General features: G+C 57.9%; 1 protein-coding gene across 23 annotated transcripts in view; it reads right to left on the bottom strand.

The window, feature by feature from the left end:
• The window catches only part of MACF1 (microtubule-actin crosslinking factor 1), a 136736-nt gene that overhangs the window by 88593 nt on the left and 28732 nt on the right, over nt 1–19411 (bottom strand). For 13 of the 23 annotated variants that reach the window (XM_027903346.1, XM_027903355.1, XM_027903353.1 and 10 more), the window contains exons 1-10: nt 6263–7358; nt 3404–3570; nt 2601–2713; nt 2397–2503; nt 2156–2275; nt 1955–2050; nt 1581–1708; nt 1396–1489; nt 531–685; nt 129–405 (exon numbers count right to left, since the gene is read on the bottom strand). In XM_027903346.1, coding sequence (XP_027759147.1) covers nt 129–405; nt 531–685; nt 1396–1489; nt 1581–1708; nt 1955–2050; nt 2156–2275; nt 2397–2503; nt 2601–2713; nt 3404–3570; nt 6263–7243 — 2238 coding nt within the window. In that variant the 5' untranslated portion in view covers nt 7244–7358. Of the gene's footprint in view, nt 1–128; nt 406–530; nt 686–1395; nt 1490–1580; nt 1709–1954; nt 2051–2155; nt 2276–2396; nt 2504–2600; nt 2714–3403; nt 3571–6262; nt 7359–9660; nt 9754–11213; nt 11292–13448; nt 13539–14606; nt 14669–19411 lie in introns of those variants that run through there. The other 10 variants (XM_027903360.1, XM_027903361.1, XM_027903372.1 and 7 more) reach the window with 3 other exon arrangements.

Here is a 19411-nt window from a genome sequence, read left to right as displayed (position 1 = left end):
GAGCTCTCCAGGAACGCTGAACCACCAAAGCAATCATCCATAGATGAAGGCAGGAAAAACACCCAGAGCAGCTTCCTGCCTTCCCACATCAGCGTGAGCAGAGGCAGGAGATTTGGCCCAGCGCTCACCTGCATCTCCTCCACCCAGGCCAGCAGCTCGTACACGAACCGCAGGCTGCCTTCATCTTCCGACGAGGAGATGGCCACCAGCTCTGCCCTGGTCATGGGCTTCCTGAACCAGGAGGCCGAGGAGGTGTGGAGCCCCTTCGTCAGGGACTCGCCCTTCAAGTGTGTGGTGCTCAGCGTGGACGTGGGCACCAGCTCCAGGGTGGAGAAGTGGCCCTTCCTGTATAAGTTGGTGCATTCCAACCTCAGCGTCACCAGCTCGTCTTGCAGCCGCATGATCCTGGGGAAGCAGGCAAGGAATGGGGAAGGAGACACACACACACTCCCTCCCTCCCCAAAACAGAGCAGAGGAGCCCCGGGCAGCCCCTGACTACGCTTCTCCATCTCGGACACAGCCCCTCTCACCTGAACACCAGCTCCTCCAGCTGGTAGTAGTTCTCATCCCGAAGGATCTGCACATCCACCTGGAGCTGGCGGATGAGCCCCTCGCACTCCTGCAGGTACACGACCACGTCGGATTCGTACTGCACCGGCTGGCCTGACTCCAGGTGAGCAGCATCCTGCACCAGGAGAGAGGACACTGAGGGCTGGGTCCCCTCAGCCCAGGAGAGGCAGGGAGAACGCAAAAGCAGCCCAGCATCAGCCTTGAGACTGAAAAAACCCTTCTGATCCACAGGATTAACTTGAGCAGAACGTGAATTCATCCCTCACACCCCACCCAGGACATCCCCTTAGAAAAACTGCTGCAGATGAACTGAAAGATTCTAGGGATAGATGGGATCACCATTTTTAGCTCCCAACCCTTTCAACCAACATCTCTTTCTCCCAGAACAAAAAAGCCCTCTTCAAAAACCGCCTCCCTGCCCAGGGTCTGCCACCAAGTCCTTCCTGCCAGTCCTTTAGGCAAATAAAACACATTTTGGGGGTTTTAAGCTTCATTATACAACAAGTTTTCCCAGAAGTACTGTTCTCCTCCACACCAGCATCTCTGCAGATGTCCAGCCTCAACAGTTCCATCCCCAGAAGGCAAGACCATTCCCTGGCCACTCTGCCCCCCAAAAATCCTCCACAACAACCACAGTTCACCAGGTACCCACCAGCCCCACTTCAGCCCCTCTGGGACAGGCTCAAGGGCAGAAGAAAAAGGAACATTGCCTAGGGAAATCCACCACCCGAGGCAGAAGAGAGGGGAAGAGAAAGGTACAAAAGAAGAGCAGGAAAACAAAGAAGTAAATAAAATTAGGAGGGGGAAACACCACTCCCCACTCACAGCCTGTAGTGTGTTCTTCGCCAGAGTGAGTTTTTCTTCACAGCTCAGAGCACCATTCTGGATTTTGTTAGCGATTTGTAGCAGCAGTTCCAGCCTGGAATGACAGAGGGAGATGAGACAGAGGCTTGGGATGTCCCTCTGGGCAGGGGAGCAGGAGACATCCCTTCCACAGCCACAGCACCAACCTCTCCACCGCCGGCCGCAGCAGCTTCTCGCGCTCCAGCATCTCTATGATGAGCTTGCCCCACTCCTCCTCCACATCGTTGGGGTGGTAGCCCTGGGGCAACTTGATGCGTCCAAATTCAATCCATACCTGGGGAAAACACCGACAGATTGGCATTTCACACTTCTTCCTTGAGCTGGTTAGGGATTACAGTGAGGCAAGGGTTTATAAGGCACCAGTTCTGTCTCTGCTCTCACAATTTGCTGCTGGCTACATCATTAATCCTGAGGGTTATTCCCGCTTCTCCATTCCAAAACAAACCTGAACCGAGCACACTTAAGTCTTGCTAAAAGCACAACACTCCCACCTACAAGCCTCCAGGTAGATGATCCTTACCTCTAATAGTTTGTAGAGCTCCTCTATCCTTCCTTTCTCCTGCTCCTTTGCTGGGATTTCGGTTTCTTTGAAGTGTATGTACTGGTTATAAAGTGCCTGGGATGAGAGAGGCTCATCAGGAACCACCCTGGGGAATGCCACCACCCCTCCCTCAGCACAGAGCACACAGGACACTGAGGATGGGCCTTGCCCAGGACCTACCTTTAGCTCTACAGGGTTCTGGGGGAAGGATTTGTCTGACATGAGTATCGTGTGCTGCTTGATCCATGAGATGAGGGATTCCACGCGGGTCTGGTATTCCAGCCACCTCGAATCCACCTCCTGTGGGGTGAGAGCATCTTTGCAGAGCACTGCTGGTGGGCAAGTCTCCAAGCCTTTCCCACACCAACCAGCTGCCTCCCAAACCACTTTCCCAGCCTCCCAAACCCAGAGCAACACTTACAATAGCGCTGATCCCTTCTCCTCCCTCAGGGACTTTGGGAAAGGCATCGTAGATTGAAGACACGTAAGTTATCACGGATTTCTCATCCGGAGAGGGGACATCCACATCTGACAAGGGGGAAGCAGAAAAGGCAGTGAGGAACAGGAGTGGGTGGAACATTGCCTAAGGATTTCTCTGCACCAGCCACATCCCCCAGCCTCCCACCTTCAGCGTCCAGCAGCCGTGTGACCCCCAGGCGCTCGGCGATCTCGAAGGCCTGCTCCAGGTTCTCCCGGTTGCTCTGGATCTGCACCCTCTCCATGTCCACCAGATCTGGCCTGCAAGACATGCACCAGAGTCACAACATTGGCAGACAGCACGAGGTGCTCAGGGTAGAGCTGCCATGGGTGGCTCCCAAGGTTTGTCCCAGGCTGGTGGCTCTCTGAGGGGACCTGGGCTGCAACACCTCCCCTGCTCATTCCCTGTGGGAAGGGGGAGGTTCAGGCTGTTAGGGAAAACCTCTTGGTCCTGTTGACCAAGCAGTCAGAGCAGAAAACAGCCCTGTTGGCCCCTGCTCTGACTCACTGGCCATGCTGAGCAAGGCAGAAGGTGTGAAGGGCTCTGCTGTCCCTCAAGGAAAGCACTCGGGAAAGCTCTGAGATTCTTAGATAAAAGCAGGGATGGAAGTGCTGCTGTTCATGGAAAACAAAAGGGCAGCACTGACATGTAACCACTGCAGCACTCAAGAGTTTAAAAGCTTTTCTTTTTTTGCCTCTCTCCCCGACCTCATTAAGACGGGTTTATTTCCTTGCAAACTGATGTATTTGTTGCTCATTCCAAGCATCCACCCCCCAGCTACCTGGCAGAGGAGGTAATTCCAGGTGAAATGACATTGCTCCCTGCAAGTCTCACCCACATCCTCAAGTCCTCCAGACCATCACTGACCGCTGTGGTAGGCAGGGAGCCCCAGGAGATCCTCCTCCCTCCTCCCACCCGCGCAACGCTCCCCACTGCTCCTTCCTGCCTACCTGTATCTGTGGATGAGCGCGTTGAACATCTTCCCATCGCTCCAGCACGAGGAGAAGTTGGTGCACTTCACCCCAATGTAACCTGCTGTCACCTTCTGTGTCCACAGAAGCAGCTTCTCCTTGGCCGACATATCCCCCAGCTCCCCGCTGATGTAGATGTCGGAGATCTGTAAGGAAGCGGCACAGCCACGGGATGATGCAGGAGCAGGAAAGGCTCCACCAGGCACATGTGAACTTGCCCCAGACCTGGCAGCTGCCAGGAAAGTCAGAAGAAAACTGCTGGTCACCGTGGGGTAGAAGGGTGGCAAATTTGGGAATGGACCACCGGACCTGCAGGAGGGCGCGGGGGTGTGGCGCGGTTTGGGCAGGCTGGAAATCCAGGCAGGTGAGGGAAGCAAAGCCAGACATTTGCCAACCCCATTTCACAGGGGTAAGAGGTGTTGCTTGGCTGTGCAGCCCAACCCAGCTGGGACAGGAGCTGCCACCACCAGACCGCAGCTTCCTACAATCACTGGAGCCACTCCTCTGCACCATCCCCATCCCCACCAGCCAGGGTTTGGGACACACCTCACTGGGAACGTGATGTTCTGGAGAGAGGAGGCCCCAGGCGGGTCCCTTCCTGTCCCAAACAAGCTGTGCCAACAGCAATGCTCTTGTACGTCTGCTCCTCCTGCCCAGCACCCACCACGAGGAGCCCCAGCACCCTCGGACACCTGGGGCTCCCATCCAACAGCACCCAGGGTGGGCAGCAAGGGAGCACCCAAGGAGGGACCACTGACACTATCCCTTGCCAGGGCTGTAGGTGTGGCAGGGGATGCTCCACCTGGAGCTCCAGGGCACACCTGGATCATCCTGTTGTAAAAAATACAGACTTGAGAAGCACTTGGAGAGGACGTCTCTCCAGCTATGGAGCAGGGCCACCAACTCCATCCCGGCAGGAAAGGGAAGGATGAGGACAAGGCTGTCACATCCCCCCCTCTGCCATGCTATGCCTGGAGAGGTGGGTGCCAGGGGGTGCTGGTGGCAGGGGTGCCATGACCCACTTCCCCAACAAAAGAGACCGACAGTCACGGACCCCTCAGACGGACGCACAGCACCGGCTGCGAATCCCAGACCGGCACGTGACACCACGCACGTGTCTCCACATGCCAGCATATTTCTGATTGGCACGGCTTCCTCCTCGCCCTCCCCCACCTCCAGCTCCCCAATTAGTACAATTACCTCCCCTTAATTAAGGGGCAGACAAAGGGGAGGATGTGAGCCGCTCAGATTTTCCGGGGTGCCTGTGGAAAGGCAACGCAGGCTGGCTGCTCCCTGGATTCCTCCTCCCGGCACTGCAGGGAGAAGCTGTGCCAGGACCCAGCCACACCCGCCGCCCTGAAAACACCCAGTTGCTTGATTCCTCCTCAAAACACACCCAGTTGGGTGCTGGCATTGCACAGGTCCCAGCTGTCAGACGCCCCTTTGCAGGCAGGAGATGGGGACCTGCAGGATTATCCGTCTCTCCCGCCGGCGGGGCGGATGCTGCCGGTGTAATTGGTATGCTGCAGCTCACCTCCCTCTCCCGAGCCTGATACGCTCATCACACATAAAACTGCTCTTTGTCAGCTGCTGCCACACCGCCAGCACTGCCTTTAACTCCTCCAGCCCCGGGGCTGGGTTTCCTTAGGGATGTCGGGAGCTGGCACCTGATGGCACAGCCAGGATGGATAGAGAGATGAGCTGGGTGAGCAGCAGGATGCAGGATGGGACCCTCCACGTCTGCAGGGAGCAGGAAGAGACCCACAAACCTCCATCTGCTCAGCACCCCCTTATTAATTATCTGACAGCTCTTAATTAAGAGCAGAATGAACCCTTCTGTGAACCCCCCCATGGGCTGTGCCCCACCCAGGCATTGCTGCCCATCGGGGAGCACCTCACAGCACCCAGTTCTGATAAATCCTTTATTTTTAACCACTGACACAGCACTGGGGTTCTCCAACCACTGGGCCTTTTCCCTGAGAGCATCCTTGCAGGAGACCCTCCTAGAGACGCGCCTACAGAGGTGCAGGATGCGGCACCAGCTCCACCCTCCTTTCTTCACATCTCTGTGACAGGACAAAGATTTAGGGAGGCACCAGAGAGAAAAGAGAGCGGAAACTCGCAGGACCTGGGGCCAAAGCCTTCCAACATCAGCCTCATGCATCAAGCAACTGGTGGCAGGATGCTGAAGGCCAAATAGTGCCTGTGACACTGGTCCCAACCCAGCAAAGGTACTGGGGGCCACAACCCCTCAAATCTTGCCCTGGGGTTTGCAAAGCTTGGACAAAACCCAAGGGCACCATTACCTGCCCTGTCACCCCCAAAGAGTGACCTCCAAATAGCAACAAAGCTCCAAAACATGTTATCATCCCCTCCTCTTCCCCTTGGAGACCCCTTGGAGCAGGCAGAGCCCCCATGTCTCCAGGTTCACCCACTGCCACCCGCCTGGGAGCTGAGCACAGGCAGCAGGGAGGGGACACCACAAACTCACACCCGACCCAGCAGCCCTGAGTGACCCAGCACGTGTGTCACTGGTGACAGCAATGGCACCGAGACCCCGTGTGACTGCCAGCCGCACCCAGCAGCTCCTGTGACGGCCGCTCTCAGTCTGCCCGTGCCAGGAGCAGAAGACAGGACAGGGATGCTTTCCCAGAGGAGATGCTGGAGGAGAAAAGGCTTCGGGAGCTTTCTGCACCAGCGTCCTCCCGCCCGCGCTCAGCACGAGGTTGCCCCTTGCTGGGATGACCATCCCCGGGGGCCGCCAGGATCTGGGCTCCACTGAACCACATCCCCCCCACACACTCCAAAAAGGGGGTGAGGGCACACACAGACACTGACCATTGCTCCGGCTGTCCCCGAGCTCCCCCTCCAATCCCAGCCCTCTGCAGCGAGCCTGTGGCCACCGTCAGAGGGTGACACCGTGGTCCCACCAGCTCCTGTGCCCTTGGCTGGCCGGTGCGCCGGGTCGCTGCCGTACCCCGAGGAGCTCCGGGCCGCGCTGAAGGAGGACGGGCTGCGGGAAGCTGGCAGTCCATGCCCATCTCCCTCCCCAGACCGAGACGACGGCAACCCTGAGGTTCTCCCCACGCTGGCGTTTTCCAGCTGATCCACCATGGGGGACGGCGTAGACAGCTCCGAAACAGTGCCCGGCTCTGCTGCGGAGGAGCAGGTCCATGCGGCGCTGGAGGTGGGATCATCACTGCCTCCTTTCCCCCAGGCACCCAGGGCACTGCCGGCCCCCGGCTCCCGGCTTTTCGCTGGCTCCTCGCCGGACACGGCGCTGGTTGGGGACAGGAGCCCCCCGGTATGGCCATGGGTCCCCCCGCGCAGGGGCAGCAGCACAGCCCGGCAGCTGCCGGTGCCGCTCCTCTGCAGCTCGACCAGCCGGCTCACCGCCTTCTCGCAGTCCTTCTCGGCCGGGTTCTCCAGCAGGCGGGCGATGACAGTGGTGCCTTCCTCCCGGGGAGCTCCCGCCACACCCGGCCGCTGCGGCTCCAGCACCAGGCGAGCTTTCTGCACCTCCCCCTGGAAGCGCTGCTTCACCTGCACGATGATCCCGGGCTGCAGCGCCGACGGGTCGGGGTCCCCGCCGCGGGGCTCCTCTCCTGCCTCCTGCCGGGGGGCTGCCTTCGACTTGGGCGCCTCCTCATCCTCAGCCACCTCCAGCGCCTGGGGCTCCTCCTGCGGGGCTGCCTCCGGCATCGCTCTCCTCTTCCCTCTCCGCCTCCGTTTGAAGCGGACCCTTTTTTTGGGAGACAGCGGTGCCTTTCCCACGGCTTTTTCCTTCTGCTCTTTAACGCAGCCCAGCGAATTCCCCATCTCCTCCTCCTCCTCCTCCTCCTCCCGCTCGGTGCCGGCAGTAACGCAGCCAAGCGAGTCGCCGGCTCCCGAATAAATCCCAAACCGGGCTTCATCGGATCAAGCGCCCGGCGCGCGGCGTTCCACGGACTGCCCCTCGCCGCCGTCCCTCCCGCCAGCCCTGCCGCCACCGCCGCCGCTCCAGACAGCCATCTTACAGCCTGGGCGCTGCGAGGAGACAAATTCAAAGCATCTCACTGCAGTTCAGAAATCACTTGACCTAAAAGCAGGGGGAGCGGGGATTGGCTGCGGCGTCCTTCTCTCCAAATATGAGGTAATTGGAGCACGGCCCTTGCCAACACAAACAGGGGAGCAGGAATCAGGCAGCGGAGCGAGGAGGGGAGTGGGAGAGGGTGGGGAAAGGGGGGGGGAGATAAAACACAAAACCAGAGGAAGGTTGGCAAAGGGAGGATAAAGGAAGGGGTGGGAGAGAAATGGGGGAAAAAAAAAAAAAAGGCAGGGAGGAGTCAGAGTGACTCTGCACGCTCGCCAACCGGCTCCGCAGGGGTGTTTCTCTCCAGTTTGGGAGGTTTGCTCCTTAATTCTTAATTCCAAGAGCCCCAGAAGACCATCTCACGTGCCCACGCTCCTGCCAGACTCGCCCAGTTTGGGGCACAGATTGGGCAGCCCAAGGTGCCCTGGGGACACGGCATCGCTTCAGGGAGCTGTAGTTGGAGGGTCCCAACAGGAACAGCAGCACAATGTTCCCAATCCCACTCCAGCACCAGTCCTGCCTCTGTCCTGCAGCCTCTGCCCCAAACACTGCCCAAAAGGGCAGGGGTTTGAGGAGCACGGAGCATCCCAACTCTGCTCACCAGCTCAGAGCAGGGTAACCAAAGCGGGGCAGCACCCAAAGGGTGGGGGTCACAAACACTGGGGAACAGGAGGCATAAAGATGGGGGGGGGACTGAGCTCAGCCCCAGCAAGCAGGGAAAAAACACTCAGTGAGGAAACACTCAACAAGGAGCAACTCAGGAGAGATGACTAAGGGAAATCAGTGACCACAGGAGCTCCCAGGGCACAGGGAAGCCCCCAGGGCAGGGGGGAACACCCCTCCCTCTCATCTTCACCACTCCAGCTCCCTGCAGAGCTGATGATGCCTGGGCTCTGCCCCAGCACCATCCCACCACAAACCTCTCCCGGGTTCTCCCAGCCGCCTGCCCCCAGGCAGCAGCACTGGGACACGGGAGATTAAGAGGCTCACAATGGAGCTACAACCCCAGAAAAAATCCCGTTAGCGCAGGCGGGGACAGGACGCGCAGGCTCGGTGGCACCAGCCCCACTCTCTGTGTCACCCCCACGGCAGAGTGGCAACATCCCCTCCCAGCCAGGCCTGGAGGGGACCCAGGACCTCCTGATGTGCCCTCTGTGGTCTCCTGCAGCAGAGGAAGGCACCAGGGCAGGGTGACCGCAAGGACGGCGGGGACAAGATGCCACAGCCAGGGCCCCACTGGAGATGACGGTGACTCATCAGCATCCAGAGCCTGCTCGACCCCGGCCGCTTCCCAGGGCCAAAGCTCGGGAAGAGCGCCTCGTCAGCAGCCTCACACCCAGCTTATCCCCACGCTCCTCCCAAAAGCCTCTTCCCGAGGTGCTGCCCATCCTCCAAAAAAATTATAATCTTCCTTCTTAAGTGTCAAAGCCAGCGCTAGTCCTGCCTGGAAGATGCCAGCAGGGATACAGCAGGAAGCTGGGACACAGCAGCTCCCACGGGCTCAGGCCCACAGTGGAGATGACCCCAGAGCCAATGCCACACGCTGCTGACAGCAGCACCACTCAGCAAGCCCCACAGGCCAACACGCTGGTGGCACTGGGGGCCACACACCATCCCCCCCGAGGGCATCGAAGCTACAACAGGATAATTTGAGGCTGTTAAAAACCCAAACCCCTCTTTTCCAAGAGCATCCCTAGCACACAATGGCTGGAGACGGTCCCGGGTCAGGCAGCTTCTCTCGCCTCTGCCCTGAACCACTGTCACACAGCTGACACATTCCATCCCAGTGACAAGTCCTGTGGCCGCACCGACCACCCAAAGGGCCGGGAAGGACTCGGGGATGACAGCCCCATGGCCCCTTCTGGATTTGCTCTTCTCCAGAGCCTCCAGCTGAGCAAACAGCTACTGCCAACAACCCCGGTGCCAGCTGGGAGGCCACCACCTCGCACAACCCATCATTAACACTCTCATTACGCAGGCGATGAGCAAAGGGCGTTGCTATTCTCCGACACGGTCTCCGTGACACTGCAGTGCGTGCCGACCCTCCGGACCCACCCACGTGCCAGCAGCACCACGGGACACGCAGGAACTCCAGCACCCCGGAGGGACAACGCGCTCCCGCCGCCCGCCCCGCCGCCTCCGGAGAGAAACTGCCACGGCCTACCTGGAAGTGGAGGATGATCGTCCATATGAGCCCCAGGGTGAGCTTGGGGTTGCCGTCCGTGATGTCATCGTTGCGAATGTTCACCAGTTTCACCTGGAAAAAAAGGCACGGGAGGGTCAGAGCGGCCCATCAGCCCCACCCTGAGAGCAGGGGGACGCCTCACCCACCACGCTGTCCCACCCTGAGCACTCCCTGGGGAGCGGGCACACAGCACCCCAGCAAGGCCAGACTCATCTCCTGGCTCGGGGAGGATTTTTCCATGTTTCCAGCACTCTCCATGCAGAAGTGCTTTCCCAGCACTTAATGGCTTTACTTCAGCTCACAGAGCAGCATCCCCGGAGCCCCGAGCACTGGTGCATAATTGAGCAGCTCCAGCCCACAGAGCACGGCTAAAAGGGGATGACCAAGGTTTAACTCCATCCCGGGCTCACAACCGAGCTCTAATGAATCAGCCCTAATGAAGGCACTGCCCTCGCTCTTCTCCCTTAGGGGAGTCCTCACTCCCCACCACTCAACGGGAACCCCACGATCAGTCTCTGGCAGGAGTGTCTGGGGTAAGACATCCCAGCAAGGCCACCAGGCCATCCATCACACTTCAAAGGAAAAAGCTGTTTCATCCAAGTGGAGAAACAAGTTCCCCAGAGCCCTTTGGCAAAATGTCTCTATCAAGGAGCTGGGGAGGAGGAAGAGGCGGCGGAGTGGGGGGGCTGGAAGCGGCTCACCCTCCCTGGAGTAGGGAATGTGCTCAAATTTATTCAGTGCCCTCAGGCCAGCAGCAAGCGAGAAAAGTCTCTGCTTCAGCACGAACTGGTACAATTTATCATCACCATCATCATCATCGCCTTGGCGTATCTGGGGAGCATCTCGGTGGGGAGACCTGACCCAACAGGCAGAACAGGACACCCGGCCCCCGGGGCTGCGGGGGTTTCACCTGCAGAGCCAACAAGTCTCGGGATGCATCCCATTGCTCCGGGCGGGATCTGCCCAGGGGTGCGGAGCATGACTGGTCTCTGCCAGCTGCACAGGCACGGTGGGGCCAGCAGCTCCCAAAAGCCCAGGGGAGGGAGCCTGTCCTCCAAAAACTGAAGGATAATAAGTCCAGGCTGACATCTGGTGATGCCACGGAGGCACCCGGCCGTGCCAGCAGCGAGGCCAGGGCTGTGTGGGGTGGGCAGAACCAGCACCCACATCCCTCCCCAGAGCTGGTGGGAAGGCACAGATGTGCCAGAGCTGCCCAGCCCCACCACCAGGATCTGCTGAGGAGCCCCAGGTGAGGCTTTTGGGGCACAGACATGACTGTTGGTGACATTTGCAAACCTGGAGTTTGTACCTCATTTTCACAGTAGTTTTTAAGGGCATGGTTGGATTTCAGAGGCACAACACCCATGGGGAAAAGCCCCCCTTAAGTCATCCTCAACCAGCACTGGCACCACGGAGACAGGCACACCCCAGCACGGGCTGATGCTGCTTCTCAACACCCTTCCCAAGCCCCAGCCAGGAGAAAGAACCACAAAGCATCCAGCTCTGCTGGATGAGCCTCTATCATCCCTTACCTGTCGCTGCTTCAGGAAATCCAGGGCAATCTGCACGTTCTGCAGCCGGTGGAAGCGCATCCGCCCCTTCTCACGCGGCTGCAAGAGAGAGAGGCAGCAGCTTCAGGTCAGGCTCACAGGGCTGGGCTGGCAGCGCCCCACATGCACAGTGGCCCCCCCAGGGAGCTGTCAGTGTGCTGGTGTGACCCCCTGTGCAGCCACACACCCTGCTCTACATCATCCTGGAGCAAATAAAGCCATGGCTACGCACAATCCTGCTGGAAGGTGGCAGAAAGGCCCCAGAGGGAGATGGAGGTGGGAAAACCTGAGATCTAGACCTCTGATGAGACACTGAGGGTTGGTGTCCAGGCCCCAGCAGCAGGCAGGGCTGGCTCAGCCTCCAAGATCCCAGGGCAGGATCTCACCTACCCTATGGACAGCCAGGCAAGTTGGGAAAAGGGTTCAGCAAAGAGATGGACTCAAACAGATACAAAGTCAACTTCCTTTCTCAGCCTGAAGGGAAGACCTGTCCCTGCAAGGAGAGGAGCTGTCCCTGCAAGGGAAAGAGTCGTTCCTGCAAAGGGAATATCTCCAGGCTTGCAGGAAACCAGCAGGAAGGTGCTACAGCCCCAGCTCCTCCTGCACCACTCCAGGGAGGTGACACTGCACAAGGTCATCATCCCCCAGAGCACAGGAGCTAGAAAACACACCTTCTCTTACACCTGAGCAAGCTTTGGGGTCTGTCCCCCTCAGGCTGACCCTTGCCTGGGACTAGGCCGTGCTGCCTCCCACCTCCACTCACATGCACGGGGGTTGCCGGTCGTGCCCCGTATCCCAGGAAGTGCCTGTGCCCGGAGCCTGTCCATGCAGTGCCAGGTGAGCAGCCCTCACGGTGGCCCCGAGGGCCGAGCAGCGTGTGGGACCCCGTCCCTGTCCCCTCCCACCCCGTGGAGGGGACACATGCTGTCACACCGGGTGGGTGAGTGCCCTTGGCCGCCGGCGGACGCTGCGGCGCACGCGCAGACAATCCAGCTCGCGGGAACGCAGCCCCGGAATGAGGGAGCAATTCCGCTCACGCAGCTTCCCCTCCACACCCCCTCACTCAGGGCGACCGCCCCGAGCGGGTTTTTATCCAAAACCATGGCTAAAACTGGAGGGAGGGGAAGGCTGGGCTGCGCTGGACTATCTGACGGCACTCCAGCGTCCGCCGGGGATAACGCTGCATCCGGGACAGGCTCGACCTACTTCTTCATCATCATCATCTTCCTCCTCACGCTCCTCGCTGCTCGCACGGCACCAGGCCGGTGCTCTCACCAGGCGAAGGCTCCGCTCAGCTGGCGGCTCTACGGGCTAAGGAGGACGGGGTGGGGACGGCGACGGGAGGGCGACACAACAGGGAGACAGAACGGAAACCAAAATGCAACACCCGTGTGCGAGGAGAAATAAAAGAGCAAGGCAGGAAGGCGGCTGGGTCTCTGGCACGCTCTGAGCTCCAGCACAGGGAATTTCCTCCTGATTTTGGAAGCTGAAGAGCAGGGAGCTGTGTGGATCATGAGTAGCGTGATCCAGTTTCTCAGCCCCCACAAAAACTGATTTGGCGTCTCCGGAGGGTAACGGAGGGAGGTAGCAGATCTTTGCCCAGATCCTATTTTTGGGAAAAACTAAAATAATTCCTGCTGTGCTACCCTGTTACAGCAATCGGGATTCTTCCTGGAGATGAGGGAATGTGTCAGTCTGAGAAGGAGGAGGAGGAGGAAGGAGGAGGAGGGATTCCATGAGAGGAGGTTTGCACCACGGACTGCTACAAACCCAGCTTGTGCAGGAGCTGAGCACGGGGCAGGAGTGTAAAATCTGAGTTAAACTGCTGGGCACGCTGCCACAGAAGCAGTTTTCAGTCAGATCCACTATTATCCATGATTTTAAATTTGGAGCCAAGACTGGAAGGTAAAGGTGTGTAAGACTTAGCAAGAAGAGGGCTTTACCCAGGGCACCCTAATCAGATTGCTTCGGTGGTATCCAAGAGACCAGCCTGGGGGACAGGGCTTTGAGTGAAAATAAAAAATAAACTCAATAATAACAACGACTATAATAATAAATAATAACAGCAATAATAATAAAAGAAACTATGACAGACGTCTGAAAACAAAACTACGGCGTAAGAAATGACAGGATGATGGTTGGAGGGGAGCAGGGGAAGGACGGAGGGGGTTCGGCGGGGACTGGTTCCAGCATCTCTGTCCATCCCTGGAGACTTACCAGCTTCACTCCCGACAGCACTTCCAGGAGGGAGATGAGGTTGTGGCCATCCCGTAAATCCTCGTAGAGGTCGTTGATGTGCTTGCGCACCTGGGGAGGGGAAAAGCCATCAGGCCATTTCAAACTGTTTATTCCAGAATTACGGCCAAGGAGAGCAGCCTCCCCCTTCCCAAATGACCTGGCAGGAGCTGCTGCCAATTTTACACGCAAAAAAATCAAACTGTTAAACCATCTGTGCTCCAGGTAATCCCATAATACTGCGCACAGATCCCTGTGGGAAGGGCACCTCCTCCTGAGGTGGTGGTTTAACTTCTCACATGCCTTACAGCACCTCCCAAAACACAGCAGCCAGATTGCACCAGGGAGCAGAGGAGGTTTCCATGGGCAGCACAGCTACAGGAGCAAGCTGGCCCCATCCAGCCTCTGTTCCTGCTCTTCCCCAGACACCCAGACCTTGCCCGGGGGTCTCACTTTCCTGGGAGTCTCCAGATGTTTTCCCAGAGCAGCCTCAAGATTTGTGTGTCTTTCCCTCCTTTGTAAGATTTAGAAAGCAGCCAAAAGCTTGGCACAGAGCTTTGCAAAGCTGGCAGGAAAACACAGCTGGGGCACCTTGTGCCCAAGCCATGTCTTTTCCTTTTTTTTTTTTTTTAGGTTTTTTTGGGGTTTTTTTTATGGCAAATAAAGAATTAATCAAAACCCACCCAGCACTAACCAAGAAAAGCAGGAGGCACCTTGTGGTGCCATGTTAATCCTGCTTAAAAACGTGTCCCTTGGCACTCTCAGGGGCAAGAGCATCCTTTGCAAGACAAAAAGGACCATTTTCCCCGGCAAGGTGGTGTGAGGGAAGAACCTCCTTCTCCCTGGCATGAGGGAGGATGTACAAGCCTCCTGTTAAGCAAGGACCAGGTACCCAGGAGGGAAAGGTAATAAAAGGGCCATGTGGTGATGCTACAGTGCCCTCCAAAGGCTCCAGCACATTTCCAGCACATCCTGCTCTGCTCTGAGTAGAGACATGCATGAATACTGAAATCAAACAGTCCTAGACATGAAAAAAAATTTTAAAAAACCTTAAAAAGGCATTTATCTGCCAGTCCTGGGCTGGAACAGAGAGACACACGGTCATTTAACCGGCTTTATAATAAAATGCGTGACTCTTACCTTCATCAAGTGTTTATTGACCCATTTAGTGAAGGTTTTCTTTTGGACTCTGTCCCGTTCATCTGTCAAAAGAAGACAAAGGCAGCTCTTGGTCAGTGGTTCTCATGCAGAAACTCAAATGACTTTGAAATGAGGGGAAGAGACAGAGGGATCGCCGCCGGTGCCAGGACGGATCCCGCGCCGGCACAGGGAACAGAGGCGGCTTATTCACGGGTTAGTGCGGGACACGAGGCTCCAACATCTCCCTCGGGCAGGGAAACGGGAGCTGGGACGAAATACACTGGTTTCTTGGTGAGAATAATGTTATTTAATGAACGCAGCGTGGATGACTGGGATAGGTGTAACTGCAGCTGGCAGCACCAACTGAACGCCCAAAACGCGTCCCCGCTGTGCCTCCTCGGCCCCTCTGCAGGCAGCACAGGGAGGGAGGGGGGGTTTGCCTGAACACCCCCCTGCTTTAAGAGGGTGTCCCTCTGCCCTGGTCGCTCCCAGAAGGCTTTAGGGCGTTATATAAACCCCCCAGATGTCCCGCCACAGGCCTCGGCCGGGCACCGCCAGGGTGTGCAATTAGCAGCTTACTCTGTCACTGTATTTTTGGTTCATTGGATTGTCAGGATTTAATGTTTATTTCTGTCCCACAGCTCAAGCCACGGCCAGACACTGGGAGTTCTGAACGCCAGCGGGACAGGGTGACAACATGGGTGACACCCCCAGGGGGTCTCATCCCCAGGGGTTGGCGGGGGGACCAGAATGGGAGATTTGTGGTGATGCCATGCAGCAATGGGGGAGCTCTGGGTAGGCTTTTTGCTCCATGGAAAAAATAATATCACATGAAAAACAAAGGCAAAGAAGAAGAAAGGAGAGGGCACAAGATGGACCACACACACTAGAGGGTCCCATAGGGTGCAGGGGGGTCCCACTCAACTCCCACCTCCCCACACCCAGGCAGCGAGGAAGGTTCAGGGCAACCCCAGCAGTCAGCTCTGGGTGGGATCACTTAGGTTTAACAACAGCACCCTGGAGGAGAAAGTTCCCCAGGTTCCCAAGCATTGTCCCATCCAGCCCAGGGGATCCAAAGAAACCCCTCTGACATCAGGGTTGACCAGGCAGCAGTACCCCTCACTTTGGTTTTAAGCCAAAAATCAAGAAAAGGGAGAAAACAGCATCTCTTAGTCGGTGGTCCCCATCCACCCCACGTATCTTGCCAGACAGCCCCACTCCCTGGGATGGGGGGTCACTAACAGTCTCTGCACAGGCCCAGAGGCCCTTCAGAAAACCTCCCAGCATCTCCATCCACACACACTGGAAAGCACCGTCCAACACCGTTCCTCTTCCTCCTCCACCCCACGGCTTCCCCTCCTGAAAGCGCCGCAGTCAAACACGTGGCACAGGGCGACACGTCACTTCGCAATGTCCCGCTCCATCCCCGGGCCAAGGCGCTTAACCAGGTGCCAGAAACCACCCGTTGGTTGAACTACATCCACTCTCACTTCCCATCCTGCCAGGCTCCAGCCTCGCCTTCCCGGGACAACGCGGCTGAGCCTCGGAGCTGCTGCCTGGCACCGCCAGCCATAGGAAGCTGTGTCACTCTCACGTGTTTTTAGGGACTTTTCCTTCACCAGACCCTCCCAGAGTCGCGGTGTTGGGTCCCTCCCCAACCCTGGGGTTAATTCAGGGTGGATCAAGCTCCATACTCCATATCCCATATATCCCATGGGGGCTGCCCCCTAGGCTGGGCAGGGGAGGGTGGTGGGGTACTAACCGATGCAGCACATCCGGCACACCAGGCAGGCGCTCAGCCGCCTCCTCTCCCCGGAAAGATGCCGCCTCTCCATCGCCCCAGCCCGGGATGGGGAGCGCTGGGTCCCGGTAAAGCAGCAGCTGCCTCCTGGCTCCTGGGGAAGGGTCTTCTGGTGGCACCACCCACTCGCCGACCTCAGCCCCGGTGGGTGCGGATGGGTGAGTCCTCGACCACGGCTCCTCCCACCACACCACTTCCTACCCCTGGTGCCCCCAGCACAGGCACAGGCCGTTCCTCCTCCGGGCTATCACGGCAAACCTCACCACGATGCCAACGGCTGCTCTGCCCGCTTCCCCGGGGCTCCTCGCGCTCCTCCGGGTGCTCCCAGCCCAGGGTGCCCGCCAGCCCGGCAGCTCCGTGCCAGCAAAATCCTCACCCACGGTCCCAGTGGCCGGCAAAGCAGCTTGGAACGCTCCCAGCACGGAAGGGCAGAGCTGCCACCTCCAGCACGTGAGGAAGAAGCGGCGCCGAGCGCGGTGCAGCTCCGGCAATCGGCGGGTTGGGGGGTGCGGGCACCGGTTCGCCCCGCAGAGCTGGGCACTGCCCGCTGGCCGGCTCTTGGCTTGTTTTTCCTCGTCTTGTTTTCCAGTTAATTGCACCAGGGACAGAAGGGACAATGCTGGGCTGTTCTCCCCGCTCCCGCCTGCAGCTCCTGCCCAAATCATGTCCCGGGTCCGTAGCGCTGGAGCCGGGACACGGCGCAGCCCCGCTCAGCACGCGGGGAGATAACTGGGGCCGCCTTATCAGCACCTCTCTTCCTTTTCTTCTAAATATAATCCCCCTGCAGCCCTCCTGCCGGCTGCTGCCCCAGCCAGGAGGGCAAGAAGAGCCAGGGTGCTGCCTCGGGAAGGCGAGAGCGTGTCCCCAAGCATGGCACGGAGCACACGGGGACGGAGGCACATCACCGAGTCCCACACGCACAGTCTGCAGCCAGGCACCTCCAGCGCTGGATCCCAGGGTTGCCCGCAGGCCAGCAGCTCCTCGGTCAGCTCCCTCTTCCCATCTCCTGCAGAAATTGAGGGGTTTCCTCCTTTCTTTTTTTTTTTTGCCCTGTCTCGCCACCTTTGGGTGTTTCCCGGGCTCCAACCAGATTAAACCTCCCCAGCCCGCACCCGCACTATCAGCTGAGCTAATAATAATGCTGGTTACTGCTTACTAACAATATTAAGGCATTGCAAGCTTATCTCGCCCTGGCTTATCTTTTCCAGAGTCACCCTGACAAACAACTTGTTGCAATCCCCCATGCTCATCCCCTCCCTGGTTGCAATCCCCCCATGCTCGTCCCCTCCCTGGTCTAGCAGAGGTTTGCTGGTCCCGTCACCAGTGAGAAGAGGTGATGGCCTGGGCAGTAGGCAGGTAGGGCGTGGTCAGAGGGAAGGTTACAGTGGCTAAAGGAAATCTGTCCCACTCCAAAGACAAGCCAGCAGCAGGAAAAGCAACCGCAGAGCTTCAGGTCCCCTCACACACGGGGACATCATCAGCAAACAAAGGGTGTGCACGTGGTTTAATTTCCTTCCCACCTCCTCTCCCCACGCTGCACACCGGAGGCTCAGCCCACCTCATCCCCAAAAATGGGGATCCCAAAGGAACCAGGGCATTGTCTGCCTTCCACCATAGCAGCACAAATCCCCCACAGAGGGACAGAATCCCCCACAGCAAGGACCAAGGAACACTGGTGGCCACACAAGGGGAAGATGGTTTGGGGAACTTACCCCCTGCTGCTGGTCCCACAAGTGAACCCACCTAGTGAGGAGGAAGAGGGAAAACCACTCTGCCCCATAGCTGGTTTCCAGTGCTCCAAAATCAGAGGCATCAGTTGAGCATGGAAAGAAAAACTCCCATTCACCATCTTGATGGACCTCAGGGCCCCCAGACTCTTGCCTTCCTCACAGGGATGGCTCCCACAGGCACAGGGTGCCAGAGAACCCCCCCAGCACCACCACAACACCCTGCTCAGACAATTCCCTTCCCATTTGCCCGAGGCAGCCTCCATCCTGGCAGCCTGCCTGTCCCCAGCAGCTCCCAACACGTCCGGCCGGGAGCTGCCGCTCCCCCATGGATTTCTCCTCCATCATCGCTGCCCTTGCTCGCTCTCACACTCCATCACCGTGTGCTTCCTCCCGCCTCAGGCTGCTGCTGCCTGGTCTCAGCCCCAGGAATCAGCAGGACAGAAGGTGCCTGGCCAGGCACCGTCCCTAATCCTAACCCTGGACTGGCACCCTCCACCCTGTGTGCACTCAGTGCTCCCCAGGATTGCCTTTTGCCATCCTTACGAGGGAACCCAGGGGGTTTCATGTTACCCACAGGCTCCTTCAGCCTCCTGGAATAAAGTTGGCAAGTGGCTCACAAACTTTCTGCCCCTGTTCATTAATTCCTGCTAAATCTAAAGGAATATGGGAAATCTCAAACAGGGTCCTGAGCTGGACAAGCTTGAGGACATCTCCGAGCCCATAATCAATGTGAAAGTGGCACTAAACTGTGAGAGACAACCTTGGGGTGACGGAGGGGTTGGTTACCCAAAAATTCCCAAAAAGAATCAAATTTCTAAGCATTGAAACCCACTGCTTTCACTTCAAGACAAGCGAAGAATGGGAATGTGCGGGGATTTTTCAAACCTGGTCCTGTTAAGATGGGGGGATATGCAAAAAAACCCGGCTGGCTGAGGAGCAGGAGGTATTTGAAACACGCTGGCTGCCAACTTGAGAGCTGACATAATCCATCATGACAACAGAGCCAACCAGGCGGGATTTACAGAGCCTTTCACCCGGGGAGAGGAAACGGAGCCTGATTCAGCCTGGAAGAATGCACAAGAGATACCTGCGGTGGAAAACTATCCAACACCCGGATATTTAATGAGGGAGACACCTGAGAAGCGGTGATGCAAAGGAGAGGGGGGCGGATGCTCAGCAGAGCTGGGTGAGCATCACAGGGCAAAAAACTTGCTGCAAGATGGCCCTCGCCTTCCAGGACGCTGTGCCCGTGGGATGGGCTTCACCTGCCCTTT

Source organism: Empidonax traillii, unplaced genomic scaffold (genome assembly GCF_003031625.1).
Source record: "Empidonax traillii isolate 1590-97213 ecotype Southwest subspecies unplaced genomic scaffold, ASM303162v1 scaffold958:size599741, whole genome shotgun sequence".
Classification (NCBI taxonomy): Eukaryota; Metazoa; Chordata; class Aves; order Passeriformes; family Tyrannidae; genus Empidonax; species Empidonax traillii.
Note: the sequence above shows the minus strand (reverse complement) of the source record. Positions and strands in the feature narration are given on the sequence as shown.